At 42.2% G+C, this 17,905-nt stretch overlaps 1 protein-coding gene and 1 pseudogene across 2 annotated transcripts; both read right to left on the bottom strand.

Annotated features, from left to right (window-relative positions):
• Positions 1 to 590: 590 nt before the first annotated feature.
• Positions 591 to 13,890, bottom strand: exoc3 (exocyst complex component 3). 2 transcript variants are annotated; one of them, XM_085255073.1, is made up of 16 exons: positions 13,726 to 13,890; positions 12,517 to 12,718; positions 12,052 to 12,271; positions 11,754 to 11,926; positions 10,871 to 11,083; positions 10,311 to 10,489; positions 9,836 to 9,952; positions 9,560 to 9,677; positions 9,162 to 9,287; positions 8,213 to 8,313; positions 7,226 to 7,336; positions 5,965 to 6,106; positions 5,170 to 5,292; positions 4,864 to 5,025; positions 4,334 to 4,455; positions 591 to 988 (listed from the first exon to the last, which is right to left on the bottom strand). In XM_085255073.1, exons 2-16 carry the CDS (start codon positions 12,658 to 12,660, stop codon positions 784 to 786), a joined length of 2,256 nt encoding a protein of 751 aa, XP_085111199.1. In that variant the 5' UTR covers positions 12,661 to 12,718; positions 13,726 to 13,890; the 3' UTR covers positions 591 to 783. The 2 variants fall into 2 exon arrangements, with proteins under 2 accessions (XP_085111199.1, XP_085111198.1); XM_085255072.1 differs by having other exon boundaries at positions 12,517 to 12,715; positions 13,726 to 13,889.
• A 1,929-nt stretch (positions 13,891 to 15,819) lies between these two features.
• On the bottom strand, positions 15,820 to 15,938 carry LOC146554269 (5S ribosomal RNA; annotated as a pseudogene).
• Between the last annotated feature and the right edge of the window lie 1,967 nt (positions 15,939 to 17,905).

Here is a 17,905-nt window from a genome sequence, read left to right as displayed (position 1 = left end):
TGGTCATCTGTTGTCTTCCGGTATTTTCTCCGCAAGCGACCTTTCCTCGACCAATGAGATGAGCGGTAATCTGAATTGTCATACTCGAATTGTCATAAGTGTGCTGTCAGCTCATTGGTCACAAAGCAGGAGAGGGGCTGGGAATTATGTTTTCAAACAAAGCGTTAATCCCATTAACATTTATAGACTACTTTTGATTCTCACTGTATTACGGGACAAAGTGCGTCCCTTATTAGCTCAATACGGGACGTGTACGTTTGTTTCTAAATACGGGACGATTCCGTATTTTAAGGGACGGTTGGCAACCCTAGGTGATTACCAGAACTTTTTGATCCAGGTGTTTTTCATGTGAACTTTCTATGAAATATATTAAAAAACAAACACTTGAATACCACGGCCTCTTGAGTTATTTTTCTCTTAAGGTATCCTGCTTTTGTTCCATTTCTTTTCATGCTCAGTCCATACAGGTAATGTGAAGTATCGGCTATTAAAAATGAAACGAAGTTAACTGAATGCTGTACACAAGTCAGGGGACAGCTAAGGTAAAGAAACATGACTGACAAGAAACAGAGTAACACAGGGAAGTTCAGTAAAAGGAGAGGACAAAGTCTTGTGATGCAGTCCATTTATACAATACAAATTGTATTTGTTTAAGCAGGCATGTGATCAGGAAAGAAGGAACAAAATGAGTGAATACAGAAAACAGGCTGCAAGAACCAGTGAAAAATAAAGTATCCTTTGTTATGCTAGTGTGACCGAAGGAGCTGGACATGGAAATAGGCTTTATTTTAGCAGCTTTGAGGTTGCCATGGAGGTCATTGTAGTCATGGTCGTCATGGCAATGGTGGGCACAGCGACGTCTTTAAAAATGGACTGTGTGACACCAGAATGTGACACTTTATTCTCGCTGAGCGTTCCGATGATCATCTGCCGCATCTCCCTGCTGGCATCACCACGCACAGCAAGCAGCGCCTGGATGTGCTCCTCCCTACAGAGAGCCGGAGGGACAAACAACCTCAGCCACGTATAGGCAAACTCATTATAGACACATGCTGTATTCCGCGTGGTGTTGATGGCCTTGGTAGCACTGTCACGGCTCACTCGGTGATCAGGCACACTTCAACATTAGTTGAGGCACTCTCTTTTTAAACTAAGTCTGAAAAGCTTTTTTCTCATGGCACGGTCATGCTTAACAGAAAGAACACCAACACGATTCAGCGTGCACGCCCTCATCAAGATGTGTAAACAGATTGCATGAAAAACTCTCGTTTCTAACGCTGCGACGTCAGGAGCAAGTTCCCACCTGGAGTCAGAGTGGAATATTAATCAGTTCATGTTTTAACTTTGTATGTCTTCCTTCCAAAGAGCACTTTAACCAGAAGCCTTTCAAAGTGGACATGAAGCACTACATGTACAAAGGCGAACTTACACCATGGAGCTCTGCTCTCAAAGATGTGATTCTGTCTGTGAAGCTGGGTTTAAGAAACAAAGTTTATAACCTTTATAAAATTTTATAAAGGTTATAAACTTTTATAAATAAAAGTTTATAACCTGGTGATGTAACCTTGTGTACTGACAGAAGATGGCGCCAAACACTCAGAAATGTAAGCACTTCTTAAATCCAGCTACACTGTTACAGCTCTGTCAGGTTTGGAGAGCAGGGCTCAGTAAATGAGCTTTATACACTTAGTGCTTAATGTGCACTTAAAGCTCCAAATCAGTAAACACACAGCATTGGGAACAATAAAACTGATAACTAAAATGTATCAAATGAAAAAACTATACCTGCACACGAGAGGCAAACACTTGAATATTTAATCCACTATAAGTTTGTTAGAAGCTGCTTGATTTCTTTGCCCTGGTTCCCAGCACCAGTTCTGGATCTCCATTGTGGTTCCCTATAACTGCCACGGAGTCTTTCTTTTAAGTCTGTTTCCTGCAGCCCGTGTTTGGGTCATCACTCGTGGTGGTCTAATGGCTGCACTGTCGCAGCAAAAGTGTCTTGAACCCTGGCTGGGGCCTTTCTATGTTCTCCCTGTGAGCGTGTGGTTTCCTCTGACTACATCCTCCCTCAGTCTAAAGGCATGCATGGATGTGAGGTAGATATATAGAATAAAGTGTTGGTTAAGCTTAAAAACGAATAAATACTATATGAATGTGAGTATGTTGCATTACTCCTACACTAAACACACACCTAACAATAAGTACTTTGATGACACGTTCAATACTTCCAGATAAATCCAGCGTTACATCTATATCAGTCTCTGAGAGCAGGAAGTACTCTCTGTGCAAACTGTCCCGTTTCATTTTACTAGCAGACTTCACAGCTTTTTTTTTTTTAACTGTTAATTATTGTCAGCCACTCCTTGGCCACGAATGTCATGTGACACTGTGCAGCTACAGTAGAAATGTATTGTGGTGGGTAAAAACCTTATTTTAAGGAAAAGCAACCTAATGTCTTTTATTCAAACTCAGATCTGACTGGTGACACTATTTGTGTAGGTTTTTTCAGGGTAACTACTGCAATTAAAGCTTATGCTATTTCCTCAAATGACCATGAAAGCAGCAATGTGAGAGAAAAAAATGTTTAGTGTAAATGTGCCATATAAAAAACGATCCCATCATTTCAGTTCTTGTATACAGTGGGGGAAAAAAGTATTTAGTCAGCCACCGATTGTGCAAGTTCCCCCACCTAAAATGATGACAGAGGTCAGTAATTTGCACCAGAGGTACACTTCAACTGTGAGAGACAGAATGTGAAAAAAAAAATCCATGAATCCACATGGTAGGATTTGTAAAGAATTTATTCGTAAATCAGGGTGGAAAATAAGTATTTGGTCAATAACAAAAATACAACTCAATACTTTGTAACATAACCTTTGTTGGCAATAACAGAGGTCAAACGTTTACTATAGGTCTTTACCAGGTTTGCACACACAGTAGCTGGTATTTTGGCCCATTCCTCCATGCAGATCTTCTCGAGAGCAGTGATGTTTTGGGGCTGTCGCCGAGCAACACGGACTTTCAACTCCCGCCACAGATTTTCTATGGGGTTGAGGTCTGGAGACTGGCTAGGCCACTCCAGGACTTTCAAATGCTTCTTACGGAGCCACTCCTTTGTTGCCCGGGCGGTGTGTTTTGGATCATTGTCATGTTGGAAGACCCAGCCTCGTTTCATCTTCAAAGTTCTCACTGATGGAAGGAGGTTTTGGCTCAAAATCTCACGATACATGGCCCCATTCATTCTGTCCTTAACACGGATCAGTCGTCCTGTCCCCTTGGCAGAAAAACAGTCCCATAGCATGATGTTTCCACCCCCATGCTTCACAGTAGGTATGGTGTTCTTGGGATGCAACTCAGTATTCTTCTTCCTCCAAACACGACGAGTTGAGTTTATACCAAAAGGTTCTACTTTGGTTTCATCTGACCACATGACATTCTCCCAATCCTCTGCTGTATCATCCATGTGCTCTCTGGCAAACTTCAGACGGGCCTGGACATGCACTGGCTTCAGCAGCGGAACACGTCTGGCACTGTGGGATTTGATCCCCTGCCGTTGTAGTGTGTTACTGATGGTGACCTTTGTTACTTTGGTCCCAGCTCTCTGCAGGTCATTCACCAGGTCCCCCCGTGTGGTTCTGGGATCTTTGCTCACTGTTCTCATGATCATTTTGACCCCACGGGATGAGATCTTGCGTGGAGCCCCAGATCGAGGGAGATTATCAGTGGTCTTGTATGTCTTCCATTTTCTGATGATTGCTCCCACAGTTGATTTTTTCACACCAAGCTGCTTGCCTATTGTAGATTCACTCTTCCCAGTCTGGTGCAGGTCTACAATACTTTTCCTGGTGTCCTTCGAAAGCTCTTTGGTCTTGGCCATGGCGGAGTTTGGAGTCTGACTGTTTGAGGCTGTGGACAGGTGTCTTTTATACAGATGATGAGTTCAAACAGGTGCCATTCATACAGGTAACGAGTGGGGGACAGAAAAGCTTCTTACAGAAGACGTTACAGGTCTGTGAGAGCCAGAGATTTTCCTTGTTTGAGGTGACCAAATACTTATTTTCCACCCTGATTTACGAATAAATTCTTTACAAATCCTACCATGTGGATTCATGGATTTTTTTTTTTCCACATTCTGTCTCTCACAGTTGAAGTGTACCTCTGGTGCAAATTACTGACCTCTGTCATCATTTTAGGTGGGGGAACTTGCACAATCGGTGGCTGACTAAATACTTTTTTGCCCCACTGTATGTCTAAAGTACCATGCTGAAAATATGGGAATGATGCTGGCAACAGCTGGAATGCTAGCCAGCGTTAGCATGTGTCTGTGTACCTGATATCAGGATATTTAGACACCAGCGTGGAGACCTCCAGGAACAGCAATGTGGGGTCAGTCAGCTTGAACACTTCTGCAATAGCAGTGATGGCACCACAAAGCCAGTCCGTGTCCTCACCCTACATGGTTAAAAAACAAAAGAGAACCAAGAATATTTTCATGTGCTGCTGTGTGAGGATCGTGTGTATCATCTGCTTGGCTGTTAAACTCTTCACAGTACATCAATTAGAGTTAGGGTAGAAAATCCACACGAAAACAAAACTTGAAAGAGTCAAGTCTGAGCTCATTTAGGTCAATATAAAAATGAATGAGGTATTATGTTAAATTAATATACATTTGAAATATATTTTAGGAAGTCAGACATTATTGTAGTTCATTGTTTTGATTAATCTGAAACATTGTAGTCACTCGAGATCCTGGATTTTTGATTTTCATGAGCTACAAGCCGTAATTATCAAAATGAGAGAAGAAGCACACACTGTCCACATATTTCCATACCAAAGAGCACTGCACACATGTGAACTTACCGCAGCCAATTTTCTAAAGAGGAACTTGAACTGATCAGCTTCCTTCATCATCCTTTCAGCTCCCTCCTTTCTCTCGTCAGGGTTTTTAAAAGTGATCCTCTTTTGCATCACTGCTTTAATGTACTCGACTACCACCCTGCGCAGGGCCTCACTCGTCATCTCCTGCACACAGCACATAGAGCAGGTTAGTCCTCAGAGTAGAGTTACACTACAGCTGTGGAAGCTACGCAAACAGCTCAGACCTACATGCTGAAAACATCGTTATTCAATTTCACTGGACTCTACGGCTGTTTGCAAAACTTCTACCTGATTGAAAGGTTTCTTAATCTTGTTGAAGTCATTGAAATAGTCCTCCACCGTCACACAGATGGTATCCACAGCATGAGAGCCTGTCAGCCACTTCCTGGTCAGCAGTTCGTTCAAGTGACTCTGGAAAATGCAATGAGAGAATAATTTGTAATCAGTATTTAAACATCAGAGGAAATTCTTATCATTCATTCGTAATGCTAAAATAAATCCTCAGTTTAAGAGGTTTCACAAGTTCCTGTGAAACAGCTGCACCAGCTGTTTCACAGGAACTCAACTGCACCCTCGACTCACTTTCAGCTGATAAATCTGTAAAGTTTTTGTGTTGTTATTGTTACAATGTGTGAGCAAGGAGAGCAGGCTGCTCATTTACTCGCTCAAAGACCCTCGAAGCAACAACACCTGATATACAGCAGATTCATTTGTCTCTTATTGATCAACAGGAAATATATAATGGATTTAAATGTGATTATAAACCTATATTCCTTTGAAGTGGACACCAAAATAGTAGCTAAATGCTTTGCTGCAAGACTAGAGAAAGTACTTCCTCTGAAAGCTGTGGACTGAACGTGACAGGCGTGTTTTCTGGACCACCCAAACAGTCAAACACTACTTTCAGGCTCCGTGCAATGAACACGACTGGCATCCTTTTATAATATATTTAATAAAAATCTGATTACAATATCAGACCGGAGTTTTGTTTTTTTTAATAGAAAATGAAACTAGAAATACAACAAACAAGATATAAACATGTAGTAACTATAGTATTATTAAAAATATACTTTGTTTTTTTACCTCAAGATCAAGGAAAACTTCATCTAACAGGAACTGACAACCCTCCTTTGCCACCTCATTGAGCGTCCTCTCTATGGCAGCATCACTGTCAGTGGGCTCTGATGACTGAGAGTACTTCCTCTTCAGACTGTTGATGGACTCCCTGAGTGACAGATGGGACTGTTTACAAATGAATCTTCATAACATGACTGAGCCATAAATCAGTTTCACTGACAGACAGCATCAGCGGTGAGCCGCTTTCACCAGCCTGTGTTTACAGAACACATCACACCCTAGTGGCTTATATTAATATTGGCATATTTTTGCATGTTTTCTCACCATAACTTCCAGAACACCACTTCTGAATTTGTGATGCGAAAAAAAACAGCATGCAAAGTTTTGAAAACGAATTAAAACATAATAAATAATACAAGGACATATAACCTTATAACTGTTTAAACAGTACAGTCATTGCTAAATGTAATAGCAGTAAAGCATGAATTTGGGTAAAACCTGTGCAACAATAAAAAACATGATGCAACATCTTCCAGCTGACTGCAGTTCATAAAGAGTGACGGAGGACTCTACGAAGGACTGAGTAGCACACATTGCTGACAGTGGCTTATACTGAACATTTCACAGCATCAACCAATAAGCAGAGGCCTTTGTTATGAAAAAGGGACAATCCTGTGAAATTCTTATAATGACTGTCCCATTGCTTTTATTTTGAAAATCAACACATACCTGTGGTCAATAAAATAACTTCCTGTATAACACTAAGGGCTTATATTTTGAAAATCCAAAAGTGTCTGAAGCACATTTTCCTTCTATTAGGAAACTGAGGGCTTTTATTTTGAAAACTTGACACACTTTGTCCCTTCTGTTAGCCGCTGCTGTCTCTTGTGCACCAGGATGTGTGTAACAAACAGGAGCAGCTGATGAAAGTGATTTGCCTTCATTAAGATCTCAGCACATCACAGCTTTGCACAGCTTGAGCTCAGTGTCGCTGAGCTCTTACTGTATCAAGCACAGGTAAAAACAGAAATCTTCAACAATCTTTGCCAGCACACTGCCAGCCAGTGTGATTTGAACTTGTCTGAGATCATTCGTAGATGCACCTGTGGTGTCACAATCTTAGGTGTTCATGCCAAGCGCCTGCCCGCCCAGCGAGCTGATGACAATACCCCATCAGTCTGTTATGGCTGATGGGGTGAATTAGAGTAATCCACCTCTTATTTGGATAATATGTTAACACTAGTTCATGAATGAAATTACAACTCACTTAAATGTCTGGCAGTTGTTAATGATGGCTATCATATACTGCACATAGCACTGAGGCAGCTGCCTGTCTCTCAGGTGCTCTTCTTTGTAGCTCACCGCCTCCTCCCTGTACCTGCAAACAAAACACACATAGTTACTGGTAAAGATGTTCCCGTAGTTTGTTCTCTTACTTGCTCTCTAAATGGATGCAATTACTATTGATTATTAGCTACTTTTAATTTGGAGAACCGGGGACTTTTATGAACCACGTTGAGGGTGTTCATTTTGGGCCCAATGTTGCAAGATGCACTTGTAGCACACTTCCCAATGAAGTGAGAACAGAAACAATTAGAACCGGATTCACATCACAACAGGTTTATTCATCACAATGATCCGGATTCTCTCAAATGTTTAACAGCTTCTATTCACGCTGGTTTTAACTGCTCCACAGTTTTTCAGAGAACTGTGTGAATTGTTTCAATCTGTCAGTCTCACAATAAGTCAACACTAGGAAATGCAGACTAATAATTCTCGCACACATTTTAAACAATGGTTATGTTGTGTGAAACTGTGATGTGAGGGTGCGCAAAAAGACAGCAGATGGAATCAAAGTGCTAAAGGGCCATTAGTATATAGTGCTGTGCAGCGTCAGTTCATTAAAGTTGCTGGTGAATGATTTTACCTGCAGCACCAGAATGGAAATAAAGGTATTTGTCAGTGTAACTACATGCAGTGAGTTGTCCCTTAGTGTACACCTCAGTGGAACTATTAAGTCCTCGTGAAAAAAGTGGTGCACACAAGGAAATAGCTGCAGGAAAATACAAGTTTGTTTGCACAGCGCTAGGGTTTGCATATGTCTGAGCATGAAAATCAAGGCCTGCAACTCACTACTCCAGGAGGAGCTTATCATAAAGCTGTGGTTTAAATGACACCTTCATAAAATTCAAAATCACTGACATTTTTCTTGAACTGTTACAAGAAAAGTTAAAAAAGCGTATGACAGAAATACCTGAGGAGGAAAGTGTTCATTTGTTTCAGGCAAAGCTTCAGAACCTTTTCTTTGAAATCTCCATCAATCTGTGCAGCAACTTGTAGGTTCTGCTCAAACATCTGAGGAGTCGAGACAGAATCAGAGGAGCACTTTCAAGAAGCAAGTACAACGTAGCAGACATCACACAGTACACTGAATGTCACAGCAAATCCTTCAAACTGCAGTCAGTGAGGGACAGCTTCAGTCTAACACTGTGCCTGAAAAGTCTCCATGACCTGATCAGTGTGACCCCGATACTTCCCCCACCACGCTTTAGATCTCATTTTTTCTTCATCAAGCGCAGTGAAAATAAACTGCTTTTAACAATGAGCAGTGTTGGAGAGTAACTAGTTAAACATAACCAAGTTTAATTACAGTCGTATAAAACTATCTCCTCCTTTCTGTGCTCTGCCTCTTCTCTGCCAACCAAAGTGCATTACTGCAGCAGTGACCCAGGCTGAGGCAGGTGAGCATGCCAGTGAATAAGCAGAGACAAATGTTTACAGGAATAAAAATGGTACAATATTAAAAGACACCAACCTAACAGAACGTGTGGAACCTGTAAAGGATCCTCTGCTACTGTTGAAACATTTTTACAAATAATCAAGTGCAGTTAACCCTCTGATGGTCATCGTCAAAATAGGGACCCTTTTGGGTCCCGGCGACCGTGAAAGGGTGTAAATTTTGACGGCTATCCAAGGGTTAAACTAATTAAAATAGTTACTTGGCTTGTTACATTTTAAAGAGGTAGCTAGTAATGCTATTGAAAAAACAGGCGTGGTCTGTAATATGAGTGTTGACGCCAAGTTAAAAAAAACAGTGCGGACATCATCTGGCTGAGAACATTCACACGAGGCGTGTTATCAACACGGCTGAAAATCTTACAGCTCTGTACGGGCTCACTCCTCACAGGGGAGCTGCGTGTTACCTGAAAGACGATGGCCGGCAGTGTGGTCTGATAGTATCCGTCTTGATCAGCCTCAGGCTCTGTGTCCTTTTGCCAGTCTTTCTTATCCGTTTCCAGGGCCTTGCGCAGCCAGCCTGTTATATTAGACTAAAGACATGAACGTCAAACAGAAACAGGAATTGACTTGATTTCTGTTGTTTGTCATTTTTAATGAGATGCTGACATTACAAGTTACAGATATGAGGACATGAGGAGTTGGTTTCTTTTGCAGTTGGATGTTCAAGGAGCCGGCCTACTGTAGTGCAGCACTCACAGTTTTTAATTGCATGAGAACTTAAACTGCACAATATACTGTATAAATAATTACAGGCACAATAACTTGAATGAGACAATCCAGAGAGTTCCTGGTAGCAACTTACTGTAAAGGTCTTCACATATTTGCTGAGCAGGTCGTCCACCACCCCTCGCGGCAGCAAAGGCTCCAGCTGGTGGATGTCACACTCTGAACAGAGCTCTGGATGGCCCATCATCTCCACGCTGGGACAAACACACACACTCGTTGTATAACAGTACATCTGTCACACCTGCAGATTCCTCATGAGTTTTGCTCAGCAGTAGTAAGATGCCCCAGGGTTAGGTCAGTTTACATACATGCTTCCAAGCAAAGACTCACAAAGTGTGCTTTGTGTGTGTACCTCTTATATGTGTTGAGGACCCACGTCAGAAGAGACACAATCTCATTAGCCTCCAAGTCCTCAGAGGCCAGTTCTTTGACACGCATGGACACAGCATTATGGTAAAGACGGAAAAACCTGAAACACGCATACAGGGTGCACATGTGGGTGAGCACGTCTGTGAATACGACACACAAAAGCATATATGTAGAATATATCGTTGACTCGTGTTTATTTAAAAAGGACAATGCATACGAATGAACACGAGCACTTAAATATACCAGATTTAGCCAGACTCATTTTCACATGTAGTCCTGGCGGGGGGCTACTAAATGTACAAAGCCCTTTACCTCACTATGGAAACAGTTTGATAGATCTGCAGATCTTCAGTTTTTTAGTGATGTACAAATAAGCTGAGGATTGTTGGGACTGAAAGACATTTATAGACATTTAACATAACTGCGACTTCACACTCTTACAAGAAATGATGTCTGACCTGTTGAATGTGTTGTAGTGTGGAGGGAAACACTGCACCATGAGATTTTTGACAACAATCAGATCATCCAGAACATATTTCCTGGTTATTTCTAGAAGACGAACCAGCCACATTTTATCAGCCTCTCTTGTGACTGCTTGTGTGCCCTCAATGCGGGTGCTGACTGTACCCTCCAACACCTGCAACAGAATCCACCAAAGGCTTCATAAATGCTCACTGGCTTTGTGGCTGCGTCAACCATGAGTGCAAACACAGGTTTAAATGAGTCAAAGGGGTCTCCATAAGTGGATGGAGATCACTGTAGACATACACCAGTCCTACAGCTGACAGAATACTAACCACATGGTCAGAAATACAAAGACTGAAATATTTTATGAAGAAAATGAAAATAAAAGCAAAGGCAAATTAAATGTAAACAAGTTTTGGATAAGTACTCACAAACACAATGACTGATACGATTTAAGAAGAGTTGGCAGGTACTTAAAAAGATGTGGAGAGTTTTCAGACCCTTTGAAATTGTTTTTTCTCTCAGTATTTACAAAGTATTATCCTGTTCTGACCTCAAACATCTTGTCCTTCCACTTTTTGGGCCGCCCAGGCGGGATGAACCCAGTCTGCTTTTTTCGGTCAACCATACGCCGATCAATCTTCTCCTCCCGCTCAATGATACGAACTACTGACACCAGCATGGTGGGGTCACGACGAACTGTTACCATGGACCGCTGCAGTACCATCCATAATTGTTTAGCCAGCTCGTCTGACAGTCCCTGAACCTGGAAGAGAACAGAGAGAGCGAAAGCTTTTTGAGCGGCTTCTCTACAACTACCTGTGTTGAACCAGGCCATATTTTTAATCACAGGATTTTTTTGTCTGGTTAAATAAAGGTTAAAAAAAAAAAAGAATGAACACAAGTTTAAGGCATTGGTGTCCCTTCATGAAGCCAGTCAAACGATTTTTTACTCATAAACTGTATTTTTTTAAACACTTTTACTATCGGAGATTTTTATTCACTTTTTTCAGACGTAGCTCTTTTATGCCTTTTCAATGCTTTCAACATTCAGAGTTTTCAAATGACAAAAGCACCTGCACTGTGTGTGAATGACACTGACTTGTCCAATCAAATTCTTAAACAAGGCAGGTACTGCCAGTTGACCGGGATGCACGAACTTGTACCCAAGAGGACAATTCCAAGTGACAACTGGAACTCGGCTTTGCATGTATTCCACATGCATATTATTTGCATGAACTTTAAGCACACTGTAATGGAGTTTGACCACCAAATGTATTCTAGCAGGCACGTGCGCGCAACCACACAGGTAGTCTGAGCAAACTTATTTGTAACGTTTGTTGTATTTTGTGATGGATTTTGTTCCAAGCTATATTTTTAGGGGCAAGGCTGCCACTGGTCCAACTCTCTGCATCGACTTTGCTATGTTCGCTTACATCTTCAAAGTAGATGGAAATGAGATGCATGTCACTGGTGTTCCTGCTGTCCATACGGTACTGCTCATACATGAGGTCATCACGTGAACACTCCAGCTCCATCAGCTTCCTGTGGGCCTGCAGCAGCTCTGCCTGCTCTATCAGCTGCTGTGTCTCTCCCACTATCTCTGGCACTAGACACAAAGCAAAGGAAAAAGACACCCATGCCAGTAAAAACCAAGAGCAGATAAGGTTTCTATAGTAACAGAATATTGTTGGCATCTTTTAGATTGAAGTTTTTAGGTTCAGCTAAACTTACCAGAGAAGATATTTTTTAGGTTTTCCACAGCAGCAGCCAGCTGGCTGTGCTGAACTACAGCATCCTTGACATCTTTTAGGTTTTCAATGGTGTTAATGCTCTGCCTCCAGTCTTTACTGACATCAGCCAATGAACTCTGGATATCTTTGACATCTAGCAGCGCACTGTGCAGCTGGGTCAGTCCAGTCCGAACACCATCCAACTGGGACTGAATGGCTGCCTGAAGAACATCAAGGACCACCAGGAAACATTCATGTTCAGCATCATTGTTGAATTACTGGGACTTAATAACCTTGTGCTATATACAAATGCTTTGCTCTCTTGTTTAACGTGTATCCATCTACTGTGTAGATTACTAATGAATACATTCTCTATAAAAAAGCATACCTTTATCTTAGCTGTTATTGAATTAAATAGTAGACATTGCTAAGATAACAACAACAGTACACACAGAGGAAACATCACCTTGAGCCGCGCTTCCACTGACGCCTTTTTACGGGCTTCTCTTCTTCTGTATTGCTCCACTTTATCCAGCTGATCTGACCTCTGCAGCATCCCTGCCACACGCTGCACTGCAGTGGCAACTGCCTCCCTGCTTGTTTCCTCCATAGTCCTGCTCAGCAAATAAGGTGTCAGGTGTGTCCAAAGGTTTCCACACGAGGACCTGCTTAAAGAGAGAAATATCGAAAGGGCTGATCTTTATGTAGCAATGCTTTGCTTTACAAACTTTAACACTCATGACTGGTTTAGATACCTTGATTATTGTGGACATTAAACACTACGTGTATAAAGGCTAATTTACACCATAAAGCATCTAAAACCTGGCAGGAATTTTCACACTGTCTGGATTTAAGAAGTAAGTTTTTTGAACATGTTTAGCACCATCGTGTGCCAGTAATTCAACCTAATTCAATCTGATCTACAGATGCTCTTATCACTGTAATAACATTTTGAACGCTGTAGGCCATAACAAGATCATCTGTATCCTTCTCTAACTCTGTTTCTGTGATGAGCTCCGAAACTTGACTGAAACGCTTCAAATAAGCGATTCCTCTGCAGATGATCAGTTGGCTGTTTAGCAACTACTTTTTCAAGAATTTGCGATAAAAGGAAGGTAGTTAGCCACTGGTTTTGGGGACTGTATGCTGCGGGTCTAAGATGGTATTCCACTTGTGAAGACACATACAGATTTCCAGGTCCTGTTTATAAAACCAACAATGCTGTGCAATTATTGAAGGTAAAGTCTAATCCTGACACATCACATGCACGTGAATGTCACGTCCATTATTTTCTTCCGGTTATCCCATCCGGACGAAGGGGCGCTGGAGCTGTCACAGAGCAAGAAGCGGACTAAACTCTGCTCTGCCGCAGGGATAGAAAGCCATTTCCAAATGACAGTACTTCATTGGCAGACACTGTTAAATGGCTTCTGTGGTCCTAATGCCGCCGCCTAACGTTAATGCAACACAACAAAAGCTAGTGTTGCTTTTGCACTGACAGCTATAACACCGCATCAGAACACAGTCGTGACTGGATCAAGTACACAATTCAACTAACGGTGAAATGAAAACAGATGATCCAACGTAGTAAATGGATGCTAAGCTAACAACAGGCGAAAACGTCCCAGTGTCAGCGACAATACAACAAGCTAGTTCTTCAGAACCGGACACTTACCTCACTTAAGGCAAAACCAGAGGGGAGACAAAAACCATATCTACCAGTATTAAATATATTATTATTTCAACTAACACAGCCTTTGTTGTCGTTGTTCAACTTCCTGCTCCCAGCAGCGCAGGAGACGCCTGCTGCTCCTTCTTCTTGGCTGTTGACAAACAACGAATTGGTGAAATACCGCCACCAACTGGTATGGAGTGTGGATCCACATGTCACACAAATGCGTTTGTCCAAGATAATTAAATATGGCCTGATAACTTTTGCTTCCTGATTTATTTCTAAGTCAATCAATGAAATCTAGTTTAAGATTAAATCCATTTAGGCTTTCAATCAGTTTTCTTGCTTCTTCCTCATACAGTGTAATATAACATTCTCTATTGTCTCATCAATACTCACATTTTTCATTGCAATGTTTCCCTAAAACGAATAGTTTAGCCCAGTGTGCCGAAATCTTTTTTCTCCTCCTTCCTGTCCTTTCTTTCTCCCGTTGTTTTTGTCATCTCTCCTTCATTTTGTGTTTGTGTTATATTTTATTTTTATTGTACTAAAGCTGAACAAAAACAGTTTTTGGTTGCACATTTTTTTAATGTGTAATCCAATCCAAATAGAGCACGATTTAAAAACACAACTTCGGCGTGCTGTGCAAAGCACCCCCAAAGATTTATTACTTTTTTGACAATATTTGCTGTTTGTGTGACACACTACTAAAAATATGAAAAGCATACAGTACTGTACTTGGTTGAGATGTAATATTTTAACAACAAAAGTATAGATATCCCCTCTCCCAAAATGGTTTGTTCCAGCTCGCCTCTCCCCTGCTCTGGCTCTGGTGCCCTTTGTGCCAGAGCGATGGTGGCTGAGACGCAGCAGAGCGGAGGTGTGAGTGCCTGGCTTAAGACAGGACATATCAGCTGCATGTTACTCTTTATATAGTTAGGTAGGAGTCAGAGCATGTTTCTTTTTAGCTGAAAAACATTACACCAGGTGACCTGCATTGTTGAAAACGTGTTTTCCGATTATGTTTGCTGCCCTACAATCTGTCCTACTCTGTAGTAAAATCAGCGCCATTTGACCGTCCTGTTGCTCCCATTGAAATGTATACAGCCTATTTAAAAGCTAAAACTTACAATTGTTCGTAGCCTGCTGTTGTTACCACTGTCCTGTTTGAAATGGATACTTACTAGCTAACTGACTGGATGCCCATTACTCCTGTTGTGTGTGTGTTTGTGTACAGAGAGACAGCCAGGTTCATAACGGATATAAGGAAGTTGTTTTTTTTTTTAAAAAGGAGCCACATTCAGGTAAAAATGTAAAATCAAATGATCTGTAAATCAAGAATAATGTTGGATCAGTGTTTCAATATTTATATCCTTTATTAGATGTTCGTGTGGTTTAGTTATTTGCCTTTTGGTTGAAAGTACACTGAGAGAGGACTTTTTGTTAGTGATCTTAATAGTATTTTTTTCATATTAATGTAATTTTTCATCTAATTGAATAAATTCTATTTGTGTATGATTGTCAGTCCAAAGAGGGAGAGAGGAAAGAGGAGAACGTAAGGAGAAAGTACAAGGTGAGGAAGAAACAGGTAAGAAAACAGACAGGGAGCAGTGGCAGGCACAACAGAAACTGTTAAACTGACAAAAAGAAAAAAACTGATTTTATTCATACAATCTGGAAGTTGTGTTCTCTCTATATTAAAGCTGCTATACAGAATCTGCAAAACAAACTGGGTTGAAACATTTTGACCCTCTTTAACAACATTCCAACATAACATTATAATGGATTGGGGAGATTAAAATTAATGATATATTTTTATGTGGTTCAGCCACAACTCTACTAAAACCTCAGCCAGTAATAGGTCGGCCAACTTTTGGACCATCCAGTTGTCTGTATGACTGCTGCAGTACATACATCACATTTGCTCACTATCAGAAAGTGCCAAACAGCCCTGGTGGAGTGAGGAGCTGTAAAGAGAAGCAGAGTGCTCTGTTTATATTCTACAAATGTTTTAAGCTTGCCCTCATTAATGGGTAGCTGCTTTGGGTCTTTCAACACCCTCCTTCTCTGGATCAAAAGCAGTTCAATGACATGAAAAGCTAACAGCACCTGGTATCCCCAGGCAGTCTCCCATCCATTTACTAACCAAGTCCAACCCTGCTTAGCTTCCGAGATCAGACGAGATCAGGCGTGCACAGCGTGGCATGGCCGTAACCTGCAGACCTGAGCACAAAGTGTCAATTTATGGAATCAAGTGGTGAGTTGGGCAGTACTTGAAGTTGCGAACACAACCCTCCAATTTAACTACAGTCTTAACGGTAACTGCATGCTTGCCTAATACCCTAACTCAAGGACTCAATTTAGCATTTAACCAGCAGCACAGGACCTGGTGTGGTGTAGGTGGCCTCAGCAAGAAGCACAGGCCCTGGTGTGGGGTAGTTGGCCTCACCCAGCAGCGCAAGCCCGCGTGTGATGTAGATGGCCTCATCCAGCAGCACAGGCCCTGGTGTGGGGTAGATGGCCTCAGCCAGAGCCACAGGCCCTGGTGTGGTGTAGGTAGCCAAAGCCAGAAGTAAAGGACCTGATGTGGTGTAGATGGCCTCAGCCAGAGCCACAGGCCCTGGTGAGGTGTAGGTGGCCTCAGCCAGAAGCACAGGCCCTGGTGTGTTGCTTTCAGCCTCAGCCAGCAGCACATGACCTGGTGTTCTGTAGGTGGCAAAAGCCAGGAGCACAGACCTGGTGTGTTGTAGATGGTCTCAGCTTGCAGCACAGGACCTGGTGAGGTGGAGGTGGCTTCATCCTACAACTCAGGCCCAGGTGAATTGTAGTTGGCCTCAGCCAGATGCACACGCCCTGGTGTAATTTAGATGACCTATGTTAGCAGCACAGGCCCCAGTGAGGTGCGGATGGCCTCACCCGGCAGCACAAGACATTGCTGAAAACAGCCAAAAAGAATGTCGATTATGTGCCCTCATTAATGGGCAGCTGCTTTGAGTCTTTCAACACCCTCCTTCTCTGGATCAAAAGCAGTTCAATGACATAAAAAGCTTACATCAACTGGTTTTCCCAGGCAGTCTCCCATCCAAGTACTAACCAACCCCAACCCTGCTTAGCTTCCAAGATTAAATGAGATCAGGCGAGCTCAGGGTGGTATGCCCCTAAGGTGTAGGCCCTACCACAAAGAGTCAATTTATGGAATCAAGTGGTGAGTTGGGCAGTAGTTGAAGTTACAAACACATCCCTCCAATTAAATTACAGTGTTAATGGTAACTGCATGCTTGCCTAATACCCTAACCCAAGGACTCAATTTAGCATTTAACCAGCAGCACAGGCCCTGGTGTGGTGTAGATGGCCTCCACCAGCAGCTCAAGCCCGCGTGTGATGTAGATGGCCTCATTCAGAAGCACAGGCCCTAGTGTGGTGTAGTTGGCCTCATCCAGCAGCGCAAGCCCTGGTGTGGTGTGTATATGACCTCAGCCAGAGCCACAGGCCCTGGTGTGGTGTAGATGGCCTCAGCCGCCAGCACAGGTCCTGGTGTGTATCAGTCAGCCTCAGCCAGAAGCACAGGCCGTGGTATGTGGTAGATGGCCTCAGCTAGCAGCACAGGACCTGGTGAGGTGGAGGTGGCTTCTTTTTGCAACTCAGGCCCTGGTGTGGTGTGGTTGGCCTCAGCCGGAAGCACAGGTCCTCAGCTAGAGACACACGCCTTCGTGTAATTTAGATGACCTATGTTAGGCTGTGAAATTGGACAGCCTTCTAGCCTTCGTTCAAGTCTGCCCTTACTTCCGTGTTTTTCCGCTCGCTAACGCCACAGTGCAAAAACTGAAAAATGGACCAAGAAATGTTGCTCCGTGTGTTGTGTACTCTTTTAATTTTGAGGAGCTACAAAACCTGTATCAACGTCGCCGGCATGTTTGGTACCTTAGGCTCATCAGAGACAATCATATCTAGGTAAAATAATTCCCTTTAACCTACATAAATTTAGGAATTACTTAGCTAGTTTCATGGATAATTTCAGTGACTGAATAATTGCCGGTCATTTGTACACATTTACTGTATTATATAAAATATATAAACTAAATGTCTTTGAAACTCATAGAATCTAATCTTTTGGTTTCTTCTTTTACACAGCACTTTATCAAACTGTTGTCTGCTACAGAGTTGCAAGTATTATACTAGTAGT

Source organism: Mchenga conophoros, linkage group LG18 (assembly GCF_057382185.1).
Source record: "Mchenga conophoros isolate Kocher_MC1m ecotype Shallow Benthic linkage group LG18, M_conophoros_male_GT1.1, whole genome shotgun sequence".
Lineage (NCBI taxonomy): Eukaryota > Metazoa > Chordata > Actinopteri > Cichliformes > Cichlidae > Mchenga > Mchenga conophoros.
This window is presented reverse-complemented; position numbering and strand designations above follow the sequence as displayed.